Source organism: Lethenteron reissneri, chromosome 19, assembly GCF_015708825.2.
Source record: "Lethenteron reissneri isolate LAM-NWPU_2019-01 chromosome 19, ASM1570882v1, whole genome shotgun sequence".
Taxonomy (NCBI): domain Eukaryota; kingdom Metazoa; phylum Chordata; class Hyperoartia; order Petromyzontiformes; family Petromyzontidae; genus Lethenteron; species Lethenteron reissneri.
In genome coordinates, this window is record NC_083797.1 from 8105469 (window position 1) to 8122305 (window position 16837).

Sequence of the window (16837 nt, forward strand, 5' to 3'; positions counted from 1 at the left end):
TAACATTTGCCACCGTGGCACCCCACAATAAGTGTGGGGAACTGAAATAGAACTAGCAAATAAGACAAAACATTCATACTATGGGACAGCATATATGTCCAAAGGAAGCAGACACAGACACTTTACCTTCCATTTTAATAAAGTATTCCTCTAACAGTCCACAGAGCAATATATTATGAACTTGAATAAAGTGCGTGCCCAAATGTTAAATCAGCAAGGTTCTATAATCCCATCAACTTTTCACCCTTGTGGGTAATCTGGCAGTGTACTTTGATTGGTGGCTCATCTGTTCACGTTCAGCCAATGGAAGTGGGTGTGGGAGCCCAGGCTTAAAAGGTTTTTGGGTGGGGGTCCCTGAACGCGTGCTGTTTTAATAATTTTACTGCACTGTGACCCTCCACTGGGCATGCCAGTGGCCTGATTCCAGAGTGTAGAAAGAGAGAGACACACACACAGGAGAGACAGAGAGCAAAATCGAGGGTGAGATTCAGAGCACACATACGTTTTACTGGGTTTGCATTCTTTGATGTGTCTTGGGAACCGTGCACCTTGGCTTGGCTGACTCGCACCCTGATAGAACCCAAGCATCGCTCCGCTCAAAAATTTGTGACACCAGGGATCGTGCGGAGCATTGAATGGGATGAATATATCTCGGCAAGGCTGGCTGCAAGTGCTGTCAGTCGTAGATTATTCTTGAGAGTGGAATAGTTTTCATGTTCGTAGCTCATCGAGGAAATGCATAGCTATGCTTGCCCTTCATTGGTAAAAGCAGCTGCTGCTATGCATATATAGCACCGAGCTGTGGGGCTGCGATCGGTTCGTGCACGTATTACGTGAACAGGCTGACAGCTCTGGAACGGCTGTCCCCGGCAGGATGCTCGCCACGAGGATGATGGACGCGCTCGTGCTGCTGTGCTGCGCTCTGCGCCCGGGAGCCGGGATCGCCGGTTACTGGCTGGGCCACCGGGTTGCAGTGGCAGCTGCGGCAGCGGTGGCGGTGGGCGGTGACACGGCCGGGAGGGCCCACCACAGGATCCAGCACGGGCCCTGCACCTACACCTTCCTGCTGCCGGAGCTGGCCGAGCATCACCAGCAGCAGCAGCAGCCGCAGCAGCAGCAGCCGCAGCAGGGCTGCACAAGCGGTGCCGAGAGCCTGGTCACCAACTCGCTGCAGCGAGACGCGCCGAACGCTGAGACCGACCGCTCTCAGCAGAGGCTGCAGCAGCTCGAGGTGGCGACGGAGAACAACACGCAGTGGCTCGTGAAGGTGTGTGATTGACTCGTCACTCACCCACTTTAATGTAGCCAAACGCATCGATTGAATGTTGCCGCCGTGAAGAAGGGCTGTTGCCCAAATCATCACTTATTTTTCTGTGTTTTCCGATTAAGCCAGCGCTGTGAACAAAAGTGGTGAATTGTTATTTATGCTATTGAGCCACTGTTAATCAGGATTAAACTTTTTTTTTTACTTTCAATGAAAGTGCAATGCAGAGTTGTGATTTTGCAACAAAATAAACATTGTTTATGAGTTGAGTAACTCATTTGTTATTAATATTAATAAGCGTGCGTGAGTAACTCATTTGTTATTAATATTAATAAGTGTGCGTTGTTGTGAAATCACACATGGGATTATGTTGCAAATTGCAGAAATGGTGTTTTCATGCCCATAGGGATGGGTATGGTTTTAATTTACTCTTCATCCGTTTATGGTTTGTACTAAACGGTTTAACTGCTGCAGCATTTACTGAGGAGGTAGATGTGGAGCATATGTTGGAGGTCGATTTTGAATACAGTACTCATATATCAATCATGAAATTACTACCGTAATCCAAATGCACAATCGTAGGAGTTTTATAATTCATTCATTGAAACATTTATATTTCAAGAATACTAGCAACAGTCAATGTTGTTAAGGTAAATACAGAGCTCAAATGTAAATGTCATCAGGGAGATTCGTACAATTTGATTGGTGGACAGTTATTGCAACTAATATTTTGCATCACCTTGCAGAAATGTAAACGATGCACTTGTGTTGTGATGTAACATAACCTTCATCCTTTCTACACTCGCATTTTCATATTTGATACAATAAAAGCACATGCGTCGTGAAATAAACGTTGCAATGGTGGCCCAATATCATGTCAGTATAGGCAATGCATGCATGTGGGCCGTTGCGTGGGTGTGTTTGTATGCGCATATGTGTATTTTAGTAGAAGTTACAGAAAATAAATAGAGGTAATAGATGGGTGTGATGGTATGCGTCTGCAGTGTAAGTGCACAAGAACGAGTGTTGTACTACGTGTGGATAGAGAAATTGGTTTTGTAGCAGTTGGAAATCTGGTTGTATATTATGACAGAGCAGAAAATGAAATGTCAATGATTATACGAAATTATACTCGCCCAAGATCGTGTTTAGTGCAATTTATACTAGGGCAGAACTCTGTTTAATGTTCACTAACATTGCCCCAGGTTAGGCAATAAAATTATGTAATCTTGCGCCTATTTAAATGTAGTTGTTTTTAAATGAAATATGGGTCTTGTTTTCATTTTAGCATTATAATAGCAGCATTTTGATGCAAACATGTGGTCACTTTTATCTTCAAAGAGAAGTTCCAAACATTAAGTATATAGTTATTGAATTAAATCGGCCCCAAATTAATGACCACGCAAATACTCGTTATAACAAGTTCAACTTTGGAGTCCCTTCGTTTTCATATTTTTTACAAAGTAAAAATAAAAAATTACCATTGAAATATGGAGTAGCACCAGGTGCTTATAGATGCTACATTAAGGGAAATGAATTGTGAGAAATGCTACATTTAACCCCAGATTTGATTAATGTCCTTGCGACCAATTTGTTTTCTTTAAAATCGCCGTCATTATATCACAGTGTGAGGTGTGTGACAACAACCAGAAAACACAAACTCTGCACCAACAGGTGAAATCCATTACGAAGTTAATGGGGTAATTGTTTTTTAGCATCATTGAGAACTCGACTTGAAGTGTTGCGCTTTGATGTTTAAAGCTTGCCTAATCGGTTACAATCTGTAATTCTTGCAGAGCCGCTATCTTTCCGTAGAATTGTTCTAGGTATTCCACTTGCTGTTGTAGGAACCCTCTCGCACTGTTCAAACAGCTGGCTGGTGAGCAATGTTGGTGGAATGTCTTGGTTGTTGCTACTGGCAGAGTAAACCAATTGGGGGCTGAGTCATGTTTGAAGTTGCTTATCCCCTGTCTCATAAAAAAAACAAGCAGTAATTAGCATAATTTGTCGTCCTTTTTTTTAAGAGCGATTTCAAATAATCACACGCGGGCCTCTATCAACACGTTTCATGTCTAAAGATTTTTGTGATACCAATTTAAATCGTTAAGGAAAGTAATTGTGCCCATTCTCACTCATTTATGTATTTATTAACATATTTAAATAAATCGGCACACATGTTTTACGCTAAATTTAAGCTAGAATTATTTATTTAAACGATTATTTATACAGTGATTAATCATATTGTCGATAATATTTTGTACCAGAGTACAGCATGGGTTTAGCTTGGAACGATGTAATATTTTTCGTCGAAGGAATTTTATGAATGGTCACATTTTTTAAAATATGTGTTAAAAGGGAAAAAAAACACATAAACACCGCTGCAGAATTCGGTTTCGAATGTTTTAAACAATTTTTCCCCCAAAAAGAAAGGTACCGCTGACCCACAGCTTTGTTTATTTTCAAGTCACCGGACGAGAAAAGAATTTGAGTGATTGTGTAACAGATATCCACGCCTGCATTTGTGCGGGTTCCTCAAAGAATTCACAGAACCAGAGCGTGGCGTTTTGTTTTGGTACCGTGCCTGCCAACATGCATCAAGATGGGAGTTCTTACAATACCCGTGCTAGAAGTCACCCTGCTTGACATTGAAACGTGGGATCAGAGAGAGCCGTAATCGCACGGTGAACGAGGAACCCGTCCACAAACAGGGCTAAGAGGATGGCCGCTATAATTGCTGATTGGTTTAATGTCACCTCGCGGTTAGCGGTTGAGTGCTAAACGTCATAATATTCGGCAATCGTTCATCCGAGCGAACGCAGCGAGATTACACGCTCGCCATTGCAACGAGTGGCCTTTATTTGGAATATTGCTTTAAATATCATGGTGTGGTTCACGTTCGTTTGTTCATTAAGCTTCACTCACTGCAAGTTCACAATTCACAGGAGGTGCACTGAGTAAAGGCTCAGACATATATACGGATAATATCCCGTTTAGTGAGGGGGGGGAGCAGCGGTGCAGTGGTTAGCACATTGCACTATGAACACGGTAACTTAAGTTTGTCCATAATACCGTTTTTTTTGGGTTAGATCTCGTAAATATATAAAAGTGTCGTTAAACCCGCCACCACCCGACACAGCCAATTAGTAAGGTTTGTCACGTAAATAGAACGTTGCCAATTCGTCACTAGTACGGCACACCAGTGTGTTGGAGAGCAAATACACAACATTTACAATCGGAGTACGACGTTTCGCCAGTAATTACAACTTGCTTCATCAGGCGACAGCCAGATTTGTGGAGGAACGAAACAATCCTCCTGTTTCGTTCCTTAAATAGAGGAATAGATGTGCTGACGTCACTTGTGTGCTCTTCTTGCGCGCAGTGGATGGGTGGGATTAATGAATGCCTATAAATGACTATGGGTATCTATTGCAGATATGGTAATCAATGTACACTATGCGTGCGCGTTATGCAAGCTCATTGTTCTTGTACTTCCTGTCGATTGTGTGCTCTAAAAGAGCCGTTCTTCAGTTTGGCACCACTGCGAATATCCACAGCAACGGAACCACTACTGGTCCCCTTTTGCAGTGGTCGCTGGCAAGCACGGTGAGGTTTGGGCAAACAATCCCCGTGACTGGCATGACATGCAAGAATCCTTCATCCAGCAGTGGCTTGATAAAGGGCTTTACATTTTTTGTTAAATTGTTGTTATCGTTCACTTCCTTGAGTCATGTAAAAACTGCTTATATAATAATATAGTCAATACTCTTTAGATATTTCGGTAAAGTCACGTAGGTATAAAATAAAAAATAAAAATAATCAAAAATAAATTAAATCACGACGTTTCGGAAGCAACACAAGCTTCCGTCATCAGGTGGGACAACCACAGCAAGAAACAAATTACTGTAGTGGGCAAGAGTCGCTCGTATAGTCAATGCCAGCAATTGCATTTAACCAGGTGGGATCTCTAAACATAGTGTGCTTCTGATTGCGTATGACTTGTGACTGCTCGCCGTTTGTAAGGCTCGCAGAGAGCCGCTGTAATGCGACACCAGAGTAATGCACGGTGTGAGAGATTGTTCTTCTGCAGCAGTGCACATTCTCATGTTTAAAGGCCTGCGCGTGATCACAAGTGCTCATAATTGATAGTTACGTTGTCCACTCTACCGATCCCATTGTTTGCTCCCATAAGGCAAAGCTCAACATCTCGAGGTGCTGGATTTGGCGTCGTTTGATGGCAAGCTTCTACCTTTGTAGATTGGGGTGGGTGCCCTCTGTTAAAATGGGTCGTGGGCATTGACCACCCGCATGCCTCGGATTGTGCATCGTGTGTGGTGGAGGGTTTGAGAATGGCGGTGTCTAAGAAATTAGTGGGCAATTCAAGGTCGTACAATCAATGTCACGCACTCACACTTTGCACCTGCGTCCTATAATTAGGAGTAAAAAAATATATTTAAAAATCATCACCACATGTTATCGATACTGTTGTTGAATAGAGTATTATAGGGCAATCCATGTATAGATATCTCACTAATAGAAAATGTCTCTCTTACTTTAATTTCAACAGCTGACTTAATATTGTGAAAGCGATGGCCCCATCTATCTCAGGGGAGAGTGTGAGAATATATAATACGTGTATTGAGATATGGTTGGAGGCATGTAGTAACCTTGGAATAACGTGTTGTTTTCTCAATAATGTATCTCTATTATTCCATTGGGGTATCTTTAAATGCATCATCTTGAATATAATCGGCCGATGTTTAAGGCAAGGGGCCTTCATCACAACAGAGAGAGTGAGACTGACATTATAAGAGTTGGAAATCACACTCGCGCTGCTGGGCCCTGTGAATGGCGACTGTGATGACATGTTGTGTTTACCTACCACTGCCGGCAAATCCCTTAATTTTTTTATTTCATGAAAACATTTCACATGAACAGTTGCATGAAGTCCCATTTGATGGCTATCACGTACATAAGTCCGCAGCGGTATTTTAAATACCCGGTAGCTTTCGAATATTTTTTCGATCTGTGGAGAAAATGTCACTTAGCAGCAGTCATCAATCCTGGCTACTGATGCGAACAGTGGTCAGTCAGCTTCTTTTTCTCCATCCTTTGATAGTTTTGCTGGCAGATTGCCGGCCAGAGATAAGGCTGTTGCTATAGTGTCGAGAACGTAAGGCCTCTGTCAACTCTGGTAGGTTGAGTTGCACAAAGATTCAAAAGAGAAGGAGAGAAGTGATGAGATCGAGGATTTCCAAACGGTATCTCTCCAAGGAAGATAAGAGCCCGGTAAAATCGTAGAAGTCTCGATGCCTTCGCAGTGACGGAAGCAATCGTGACTCTGGGCTGACTCGCCTTTCATCTTGCCTTTGGGGACTAAATTCTATACAAGTGCATACCATTCATGTAAAGCACATGTTGTTCTTGGTCATCCGTGAAACTCATACGTGCCAATTACTTTTGCATTTGAAGAGTTTATTCTTGGACTGTGGCGGTAGGTAACTTTGATAAAAAAAAGTATTAGTTGTATTGCTATGCTTTTCAAATGTGTTTCTTTAATAAACAAGATTTGGAAAAAAAATCATCCATACGCACGGACTAGGTAATGCTTTCCAACATGCGTTTGCTTTTAGATGCATTTAATTAGCCCTATGCAAGCCGACGGGTTGATCGTTAGTATAAACAGATTTTCACATTTACAAACAGTATGTTTTTGTTGTTCTGGTTTTTATCTCCAATTTCAGCGCAACCCTTTTATCAAATGGGCCATTTTTCAATAGCTTCGGTTATTAATAGAAACATAACTATATCATAAATATTTGCTCAGATTGGATCATCTTTACGAGGGTGATGGCGACCCCATTTCGAGAGATAAATAGATAGACAGAGAGACAGATTGATAGAGCCAAGGCATAAACGCATCACACCTTCATTGCAAAGCGTTAAAACAATAAAACTATTTTTAAAGAGCCGGCCATTTCCTGTCAAGTGAAGTGAACTTTATTTTTGTTTACCCACGTGACACCTTTTTGCCACAAATCTGCCACTCAAAGTGCCAGTGTAATAGTCTACATGTATTAGATACTGTATAATATATTTTGGAATGATTAATTTTCAGATCATCGATTTAGATGTTACAGTTGTTACTCAGATGATTACAATCCATAGAAAAAAGTGTGAAGTAACAATAAATGTCATTTTCCTCTCATTTCACTTGTACAAAAACATTTACGATTAAACTATTAAAGTATATTTGTTATTTTCCCAGGTAAGGCCCACTGAGCTACATAGCTCTTTTTCAGAAACGACCTGGCCACAAATGATAGCTCAACGAAGTGGCTTGTCACGTGGAAATTTAAAGCAGCCAAATACTCTAAACGCACGTTGCTAAATGTGGAGGGAAAAACTGGAGGACCCGGAGAAAAAAATATACACGACCACGGGGAGAGAGACATTCAAACTCCAAATATACAGGCATCAGGGTCGGGATCGAACCCACAAACCTCCCGTATACCTGGCGAGGTAGTTAACATCTCGCCACCGCGAGAATATGGGACGTTGAGCTGCTTTGGGAAGCCAAAACTTTAATGGTTCACGTGGACCGGACTTGGGGAGTGCTTCCACAAGCAGACGTAGAAGGTAGGTAAATGCAAATAAAATAAACGCGTTCAAATGGAACGCTGTGTGGCCAAAGCCGAGGTTTGTGCACTGTGGATGTGAAAGAAATCTGTGTTTCGTACAAATTCGCTTATACCTTCAGCATCTGTTAGTGTTTTATAAAGGTTGTTATTTCACTTAGGTTTATTTACTGTTTGACATATTTTTCGCGAAAAAAAAACTCATTACAAAACAAACAGAGAAGGGTGAAAGAGAGAGAGAGAGAGAAGAGAAAAGAGAAAAAAATATATAATTTTTGATGAACTGCTTTGTAAACAGCAGGCGCTGTGCGATGTTTGCCATCTTTACATGCAAAAAAAAAACATTGGTAATGACAGTTGTAATTTAGGAATGTCAGAACCAGCGTGTGTGTAACGTATGTGTCCTGAGGTGCCGTTGTTGCGAAGGGATGGCTCGGCCATTGCCACTAAATCTGTCCAATCTACATCTTTAGACCCTAACGCTCTAGCTCTGTGGGGATTTGGCCACATTCCTCAGCGTTGTAATGCGTCTCATAGTGCATGCGATTGCCATTACGTGCCCCCGGGCTGAATTACAGAAAATGATCCACTGTGGCTGTCTAATTTGTGCGAAGTGTCATTTGTTCTTCCCTTGGAAATGCGCAGATGTTTATTCACTGACACGTACAGGTCTCGAAAGGAGAAATAAAAACCGCCTGTGGAGATTGCGTCTATGAATATTTCAATAGTTCGGAGTAACACGAGAGCGGACGTCATTTTAATTGCACTTATCTGGTGTTAAATGTTATTTCCAAGGTGAATTGCAATGTGAATTATTGCACATTATAGGAAGTGCATTTGTAGCTACTAGGGGAAACATATACTATAACATTAGTTATTTTAAATGTACATAACATTCATTCATTTTTAAAAGTAGTGTAACGGTCGTAAAGTAGAATTATGTCCATCTGGGAAAGATGCAATTCGGCTCAGTGGGTTTGGGATGCACTGCAAATGAAAATGAGATCGGTGTTTAACGGTCAAAAGAAGATATCAGTCACAAGCAGAGGAGAAGAGAAGCCGCCTTGATCGTGGACTTGAGCACAGAGGTCGCAACCGGGTACCCGTTACCCGTACCCAACCCGATACCCGGCTACCCGTACCCAACCGGGTACGGGTACCCATTTGCGACCCTGGTGCGGCCGGGTACGGGTACGGGTAGATCGTGAGTCATTGGTGAGTAACTGTTTGTCACTCATTTCCCAACGTCTTGTCTCTTCTCACAATTCAAGTTCCTAGAATCAACCCACCCGCGCCTGCAACATGGCTTCATCCCAGAGGTCGCAATCAGGTACCCGATACCCGTACCCTACCCGGCTGGGTACGGGTAGGGTACGGCCGGGTACGGGTACCCGTTTGCGACCCTGGTGCGGCCGGGTACGGGTAAGGAATCAAAACCCGTTTGCGACCTCTGCTTGAGCAGCAGCCTTCTGTTGGGCCATGGCGAAGGGATCTCGTCACATCAAGGGCAGTGGACGACGAGAAGGAGCAAGCGTTAGCTGGAAGTTTATAAACAATAAACAATTGCTTCGTGTTTATTTTTCCATGCTGGTGTTGAGTGCACTGGTCTTAATTGTAATACAAGTTTTTAAAAATGTTTTTGATATTATATTGCCTCGGGCACATTGCTTTGTTGATATTGTAAATTAAGTCTCCTGTATTTTTTTTTTAGCACGAGTGTTGGGCAACCCCGTACATTATCTTTAATCTGCTATACAAATGAATATGTATTGATGCGTTTATTCACGGATTAAAGGTTATGTGAATGCTAAATGTACATTCGTGGAGTCGTTTAGTTCAATAGATGAAACAAAAATGAGCAAAACAACAAATAAAATGAACAAAATACATTTCAAGTGATGCACTATCTGCATCATCATCATCATCACCCTAGCACCTTCTCGCGAGCTCACTGCCTTCCACCATCTCTTCAGTGAATCCTGTCTCTGGCACGTTCACTTCCTTGGCTGCCACTCCGTCATTGTTCTTGACCTTTTATAAGACGCATCCTTCCCAAGTCCACTTTCCTTAACGGTAATTAATGTTGTCTTTAACCTCTGTGTGTTCTCTCATTCACGTATTCCTCCATTCTGTCTGTCAATATAATTTCAGGCGTGTTTCCTGTCCATGCTTCTTTGGTCACTTTTTTACGTTTTAATATTTTTTTCATTTTCTTCTATAAACGAGACCAAAAAAAAACAAGGAATAATTATCGAATTAAAACGACGACGATTCGTGACAATTCCTTGCGTCGCTGTGCCGGGTGAATCTAAATCGTCAAGTGTCCTGTCTTCCGGTATCCCTGTCCGCAGCTGCAGAACTCCATTCGAGAAGGTGTGATGGTGGAGCTGGCTCAGCTGCAGCAACGCTCAATGAACAACCAGACGACCGCCATGCTGGAGGCAAGCAGCAACCTGCTGATGCACACCGCTGGGCAGACGCGCAGGCTCGCCACCATTGAGGCACAGGTAGAGCACGTGTCGACATGTAAACCTCGACTCGTGTGAGTGCGAACACCAAGACCCGTGCGTGTGAGTGTGTAATCCGAGACTTGTACGCGTGCGGGTGCGAAAACCAAAAATCGTACGTGCGGGTTGTGTAAACCAAGAATCGTTCCCATTGGGGCAAAGGTACCCTGTGCTTGCGTACGAACCAACAATCCTAGCAATTATAGTTTTGGTAGATTATTTTGATAACACATTGCTTTCGAGAGCCACAGTTGCACGCACAAGTGATGATACCATCGGCAGGATGTCCGACGGTCACGAAGGCCGCTGACAACGACAGAGAGATTACCTGCGAGAGGAAGGCAAGGACGTCATGTAATGAAGAATACATTAAATTATCTCACACAGCAGTGCAACCCTGCATATTAGACAACAGTGTGGAGAAGTTGGTCATCACAAAGATTACCTGGTCACATTACCGCCCGCTCAGAGTAATGTCTGTTGCATGACAGTCAAACAGATTATTTTTTTAGTGATCAAATCTGGAATTCATTCAAATTCAATCCAGAACCAAATTGAATATGATGTCTTTCTTGTGCTGTCATTGGTGACCAGGTTGAGACCACCAACTCATTGCACTAGAGAATCTGTTTTCATCACGGGCGGCTGTCTGGATTTGAGCCTATGAGCTCCAGCGTTGCCAGTCCAGCGCCCTGACCTCTGAGCCACCCGACCACCTTGCAAGACAAGGTTTAGAGTGCACGCACGCACGCACACACACAGCAAACAAACAGTTAATTGGTTCTAAGGCAGTCATGGACCTCGGAGTCAGCTGTAATCAGCTTTCGACGACCTCCGGGGAGTCCGGCATGGACAGAGCAGCCATTCAGCATGTGTGCATCCTCCTCCACAACACCATCGTGGCCCCGTGGGATGTCCTGAATAAAGCAGGCCTGGTTGGTCTCGACACAATGGAGAACCTCACACCTGAAACCTGTTAACGTTGCTCCAGAGGTGGTGAGGAGCTCAAAGCCAGGTGGCCGCTCATGCCTGCTTGACATCTGTGAATGAAAAGCCTTATAGCTCATCGGATTCCTCCAGTATAAATACATATTCTGATTCAGCATAGTGATGGTGTGGGAGTTGCAGCCGGTGGTAGAGCCGATCCCATTCCTTCTGCAACAATGAGCTGGTGATGTTCTCAGGTGGATAAAGTTTGCAGTTCTCTTCATGAGGATTTGCAGTTACTTGTTGGGTGAGGTGCATTGCATGCAATCCATGCACCTCTTGCACGATATAAAATGTGGTATTTACTGTATCTTGGTGACGATTCAGTGTATCCGCTGCATTCTGACACCATTTGTTAGACAGGTGGATGTTGGTTCAGTCTGGTAGGCGTGCTATTTGTTGTTTTCTGGCATCAACGTTCACTGAGGATGCTGATGCTCCTGATATTTGCTGCTGATGCCGTTACAGCTGCGACTGTAGTTCATGGTCATGATGGTGTGGTGTTTTGGTTATATTTTCCTTTTCATGTAATGCTTAAATATACAGGTATAAAACGAAACATGCATACAGTTAAGGGAAATGAATTCGGTACCAAAGTAACACAAATACATGAAAAAGTATCTTAAGAAAGATGTGTCTGGTTATGTTGCATTATATATTTTATAATGAAAAAGTACAGCCCACATAATTATTGTTTAAAAATGATCTGTGCTAATGTTTGCTTGTCAAATAAATAGATTCATAAGCAGGTGTTTAATCATTGGGATATTTATAAATATGGCAGAGAGTCTGATACAATAAATGACGACAATTTACTGCATCACGTGTTTGAATTTCCATTTCAATGTTGAAGACAAATCATTTGTTTACAGATGGACAACTTCCAATTACAGTCATTATATGATTTCACGGTTGAGAAGTTCCGTTCGTTGTTTATTTAGGGACATTTTATTTACTCAGGCATCTGTAGTTATTGGTATTGGAGTAGCAGCGTTACATAAACTCTGCTGTTTCTCTTAACATCAAGGTCCTAAATCATACTTCAAGGCTGGAGATTCAGCTGCTGGAAAACTCCCTTTCGACCAGCAAACTGGAGAAACAACTTCTTCAACAGGCACAGGACATCAGCAGGATCCAGGAGAAAAATGTGTACGTGTGTGTAAGGATGTTCTCCCTTTTTAGGGGCGTGGTAGAGTAGCAGTTAATGCGCTGCCCTACGAACCTCTCGGATGAGTTTGATGCCCACTCGCAGCCAACGCCAGTGATGATTATCTGAACCGCTCCTGGGCCTCACCTAGGTCGACTCAGCCTTAAATAAGTACCTAGTACGATGTGTAAGCATCGTTGCTCAGGAGAGACAAAGACGGTCTGGCGTGGTGCTGGCCACCCACCCACCCCCTTGTGTGCCATGCCGGCCTTCATAGTTGCTCGCTAACAGCACTTGCCCCAAAAAAATCTGTTAAGGTTCTTTGGGAGATCTTTGTCTGCCTCTATACTGTGAGAACTGCACTGTGGCACACAGGCTATCATGCTGGACTCGCAATAAGTTTTTCATTTTTCATTTGTGTTACCTATTGTGCTGAAAAAAAAAATCTATATTTCGACCACTAACCATAGCCTCATCTTAGTAATTTTTTATATCCAATCTCATTCCGATTGTAATATTGACGTGAAGTATCCACTTGGATCTCTCACAGAGAACGACCCACAGAAATGGATAACATTGAGCTACCTCTGAGATTCCTTCAAGTGACCTTTGACCCACACAGTAGGGGGCAGCACTTTATCACTCACCCTGCATATGAGAGAAATGTTCGTCAGCATGACAGTCAACACAATATTTAATTCTCACAGCTGAAATTTAGCCAAAATAAGTGAAAACGATCATTAATGTAATGTTTATTTTCTTGTGTGCAATAAATGATGAGCAATGCTGAGACAATCAACTCGAAACACTGGAGTGCCCGGGTTAATCACAAACGAGCCTCGGATCTCAGCGAAACCAGCTTAACCTATCTGGCCTTCTGAGCCACCCGGCCAGTTGTATGCCAGCATGTGGGCCAGTGTATTCTGCAATCAACCATAAAAAAACACAACAATTAAAATTAATCTACCCATGCAAACATCGCTCTGCAGATTGCTGGAGCGCAGGCTCGCAGAACAGGAGGGCCGGCTGGCAGGCGCGCACCAGGAGCGGCGCCGCGTGCAGGAGCTGCTCTCGGGGCAGGGCGCCCGCCTGGCGGAGCTGGCGCGCCGGCTGGACGAAGCGGGCGCCGGCCACGGCCGCCTGCTGCGGCAGCACGCGCAGCTGGCCAGCGCCCTGCAAGAGACGCTCGCACGCCTAACGCAGGACGACGGTGAGGGCTACGTACATCCCATTGAATATTTCCAGTAATGCCACTTGATACCATTAAACCTACCCACGTTCTGCCCAGCAGAGTAGTACATCCCATTGAGGTTGGACGGCTCACAGGTATCAAACCACTAGCCTGTAGTAGGACAACAACAATAACAACGACATTAACAACAGCATTAAGGGGCGCTGCGGTAGCGAGATGTTATCTCCCTCGCCTGGTATGCAGGAAGTTGTAGGTTCGATACTGACCCTGAAGCCTATATATTCGTAGTTTACATGTCTCTCTTTCTCTCTTTCCCCGTGGTCGTGTGGATTTTTCTACGGGTCCTCCGGTTTTCCCCTCCACTTTTAGAATCGACGTGCGTTCAGACCGACAAATTTCCACGTGATAAGCCACTTTGTTGAGCTATCATTTGTGGCCAGGTCGCGTCTGAAAAAGAGCTATATTGCTCAGTGGGCCTTACCTGGTAAAATAAAAAATAGTATATCGTTTTTACGAACTAATTAACTATTTTAACTACATGCACCTCCTGTATTCCTCCTGTATACCAGGCAAAGCAGTTAACATCCTGCCACCGCGAGATGTAGAGACATTGTATGTCATATTTGTACGTGTTGAATTTATTTTGCTCCGTATGTAGCCAACTGTGCTAATAGAGGATGCGTTCACCCAAGATGCTGCTATGGTGTAATGGTTAGAACGCTGGACTTGTAATCCAGGGGTCAGTGTTTATATATCCCCGCGTAGCAGTTGAAACAATGGGGCAACGTTAATGAATCCCCCGGCAGTTCGTCGATCGGCAAGTCACGTGTGGTAGGGTAAAGCGTGGGCACTCCCATCTCTTTCAAGATGTTGGGCCAGTGTGGAAGAGTAGGCCAAATATGCCCTCTGGAGAGGCTTTGGAGAGGATTAATTACACTGGTCAACAAAACATTTTTTTTTTTGGCCTGGACTTTTGCAGTTGTTTTAGACTAATTTCAGGGTGCCGATTCCAAATCTGATCTCAGATTTGCTCTATCACATAATTTCTATGCTATCGGCATACCCCATTTTTATTGATTTTACCCGAAATTAACTCTGTCACTTATGATTGCAAGTTGGTGCGAGTCAGTGACTGCTTTAGTGTTAAAATATGATGCTGTATTTTTTGGATAGTGTGTTTATAATATCATTTTATGTAGATATCCACATTTATTAAATATTTTTCTTCTGCAGTTTTTATTGAAAATGCAATATTTGATATCTCAAAAACCTGATGTGATAGACAAAAACTGATGCCAGATTTGGAATCAGCACCCCGAAATTGCATTAATACCCTTGGAATACCTTATGCCAGAAAAAGTGTGTTGACCAGTGTTATTCATGTACTACACTAACTCCCTTCTATTTAATAGCCGTGGTCATGCGCTCTTGCTGTCTTTATGAATTAGATTGCAGCATGCGTTGTAGTGTTACATTTCATACAATTTTGCTGATCCAAACCGAGTTATGTATAATTAATCGTGGCAGGTGGCTTATATTCACATGCTTAATTGAACGTGTTTCTTTCCCAACAGCGCGTTTCCCATTCCGTGACAAGGAAGAAAAAAATATATTTCGGGATTGCGGGGAATTCATAAAATCTGGACATACAAATAGTGGAGTGTACGTTATTTACCCTGCCAATGACACCGTACCGGCAAAAGTAAGTTACATTCCGAAATCTCCACTTAAAGATATATGTACTTGATTTATCAATCAGCAATGTGAGGATACTGCCATTTCCACGTGCACATGTTAATCTTCACTGATGAGTGATGAATGAGGTTTTCGGATCATATGTTTTGTATTGATTATTACTCACGTTGCTTAGGTTTCTGCCAGTGTCTGTGGTTTTTATATTGTTTTATTGTATTAAAATAAATAATTTAATTGCCTCCTTAAAAAATAAGCTTCAAAAACATGAACTCTTCTGTACTGAGCATTGGACCTCAAGGGATCCAGTGGCTCCTGCGTAATCATTCACCCTCTTCCCACTCACCCCCCCTAAGCAGAAATGTTAAAATAAAATAATCCCATCAACGTAAACACAAACCAACTGACAAATGGCAAAGCAATTAAAAATGTGAGCAGCTATCAAACTCCATCATGTGCATAAAGCAATAAAACACTACATTTCATAATTCATCATCAAGAAGAACGAACAGCGATACATTTTAAAGTCTAACAGTTTATGTTAATGTGGCTCTTCACATGTGTGGGTATTATATATGGAAAACTAAAAGGCAAATTTCGATTTAAAGCTTTCGTGACTGCAGGGATTCATCTTCTTGGTTCTTTCGGTAAAGTCACGTAGAATGGAAATAATAAAATTGTAAAAATAAAACATAATAAAATAATTTTCACGACGTTTCGGCCACAATGTAAGCAGCCGTCCTCAGGTGGAGAGCAGGTCTGTCGAGAAGACATTCAGACGCTGTCTTTCCGACAGACCTGTTCTCCACCTGAGGATGGCTGCTTGCGTTGTGGCCGAAACGTCGTGAGAATTAGTTTATTATGTTTTATTTTTATTATTTTATTATTTCCCTTCTACGTGACTTTACCGAAAGAACCAGGAAGAACTAAAAGGCAAGTTTGCTAAACAGAAACCAAGCTTCACGGCTACAGTGGGATGTTTTCAATCAGAACAATTGAGCTAGGAAGCCAAGTTTCACCAGGACTATATACACAATGGAATTGTTATGCAATGCATTTTTTAAATGTTGTTAGTTCACTGTCGTTAGCAGGTTTATTGTTGGCACTCACTCATACAAATGGGTGCTTACACACGAATATTTTTTGTTTTCTTTTTTAATATAACTCATTTACTGTCCTCAATTTAAACTCTTCCATGCTTTCCAATTCTTTGTTTTTCACAAGGTCTACTGTGACATGGAAACAGATGGTGGTGGCTGGACAGTAATTCAGCGCAGAGAAGACGGGTCGGTGGATTTCCACCGAAGCTGGCAAGACTACACAACGGTAAGCGTTGTCGGGACTCGGCTCCGGTATATTGTCTTCATGCAAGATGCAAAAAAAAGAAGACACAATTTCATGATAGGAGCCATT

General features: G+C 42.7%; 1 protein-coding gene across 2 annotated transcripts in view; it reads left to right on the forward strand.

Annotated features, from left to right (window-relative positions):
• Nucleotides 1-397: 397 nt before the first annotated feature.
• LOC133344235 (angiopoietin-2-like) overlaps nt 398-16837 on the forward strand; it is a 29592-nt gene continuing 13152 nt past the window's right edge. The window contains exons 1-7 of one of the 2 annotated variants that reach the window (XM_061554299.1): nt 398-480; nt 874-1267; nt 10251-10406; nt 12421-12542; nt 13530-13750; nt 15307-15434; nt 16649-16750. In XM_061554299.1, the coding sequence (XP_061410283.1) occupies nt 875-1267; nt 10251-10406; nt 12421-12542; nt 13530-13750; nt 15307-15434; nt 16649-16750 (1122 nt within the window). In that variant the 5' untranslated portion in view covers nt 398-480; nt 874. The remainder of the gene's footprint in view (nt 481-873; nt 1268-10250; nt 10407-12420; nt 12543-13529; nt 13751-15306; nt 15435-16648; nt 16751-16837) is intronic. The other variant, XM_061554300.1, reaches the window with a different exon arrangement.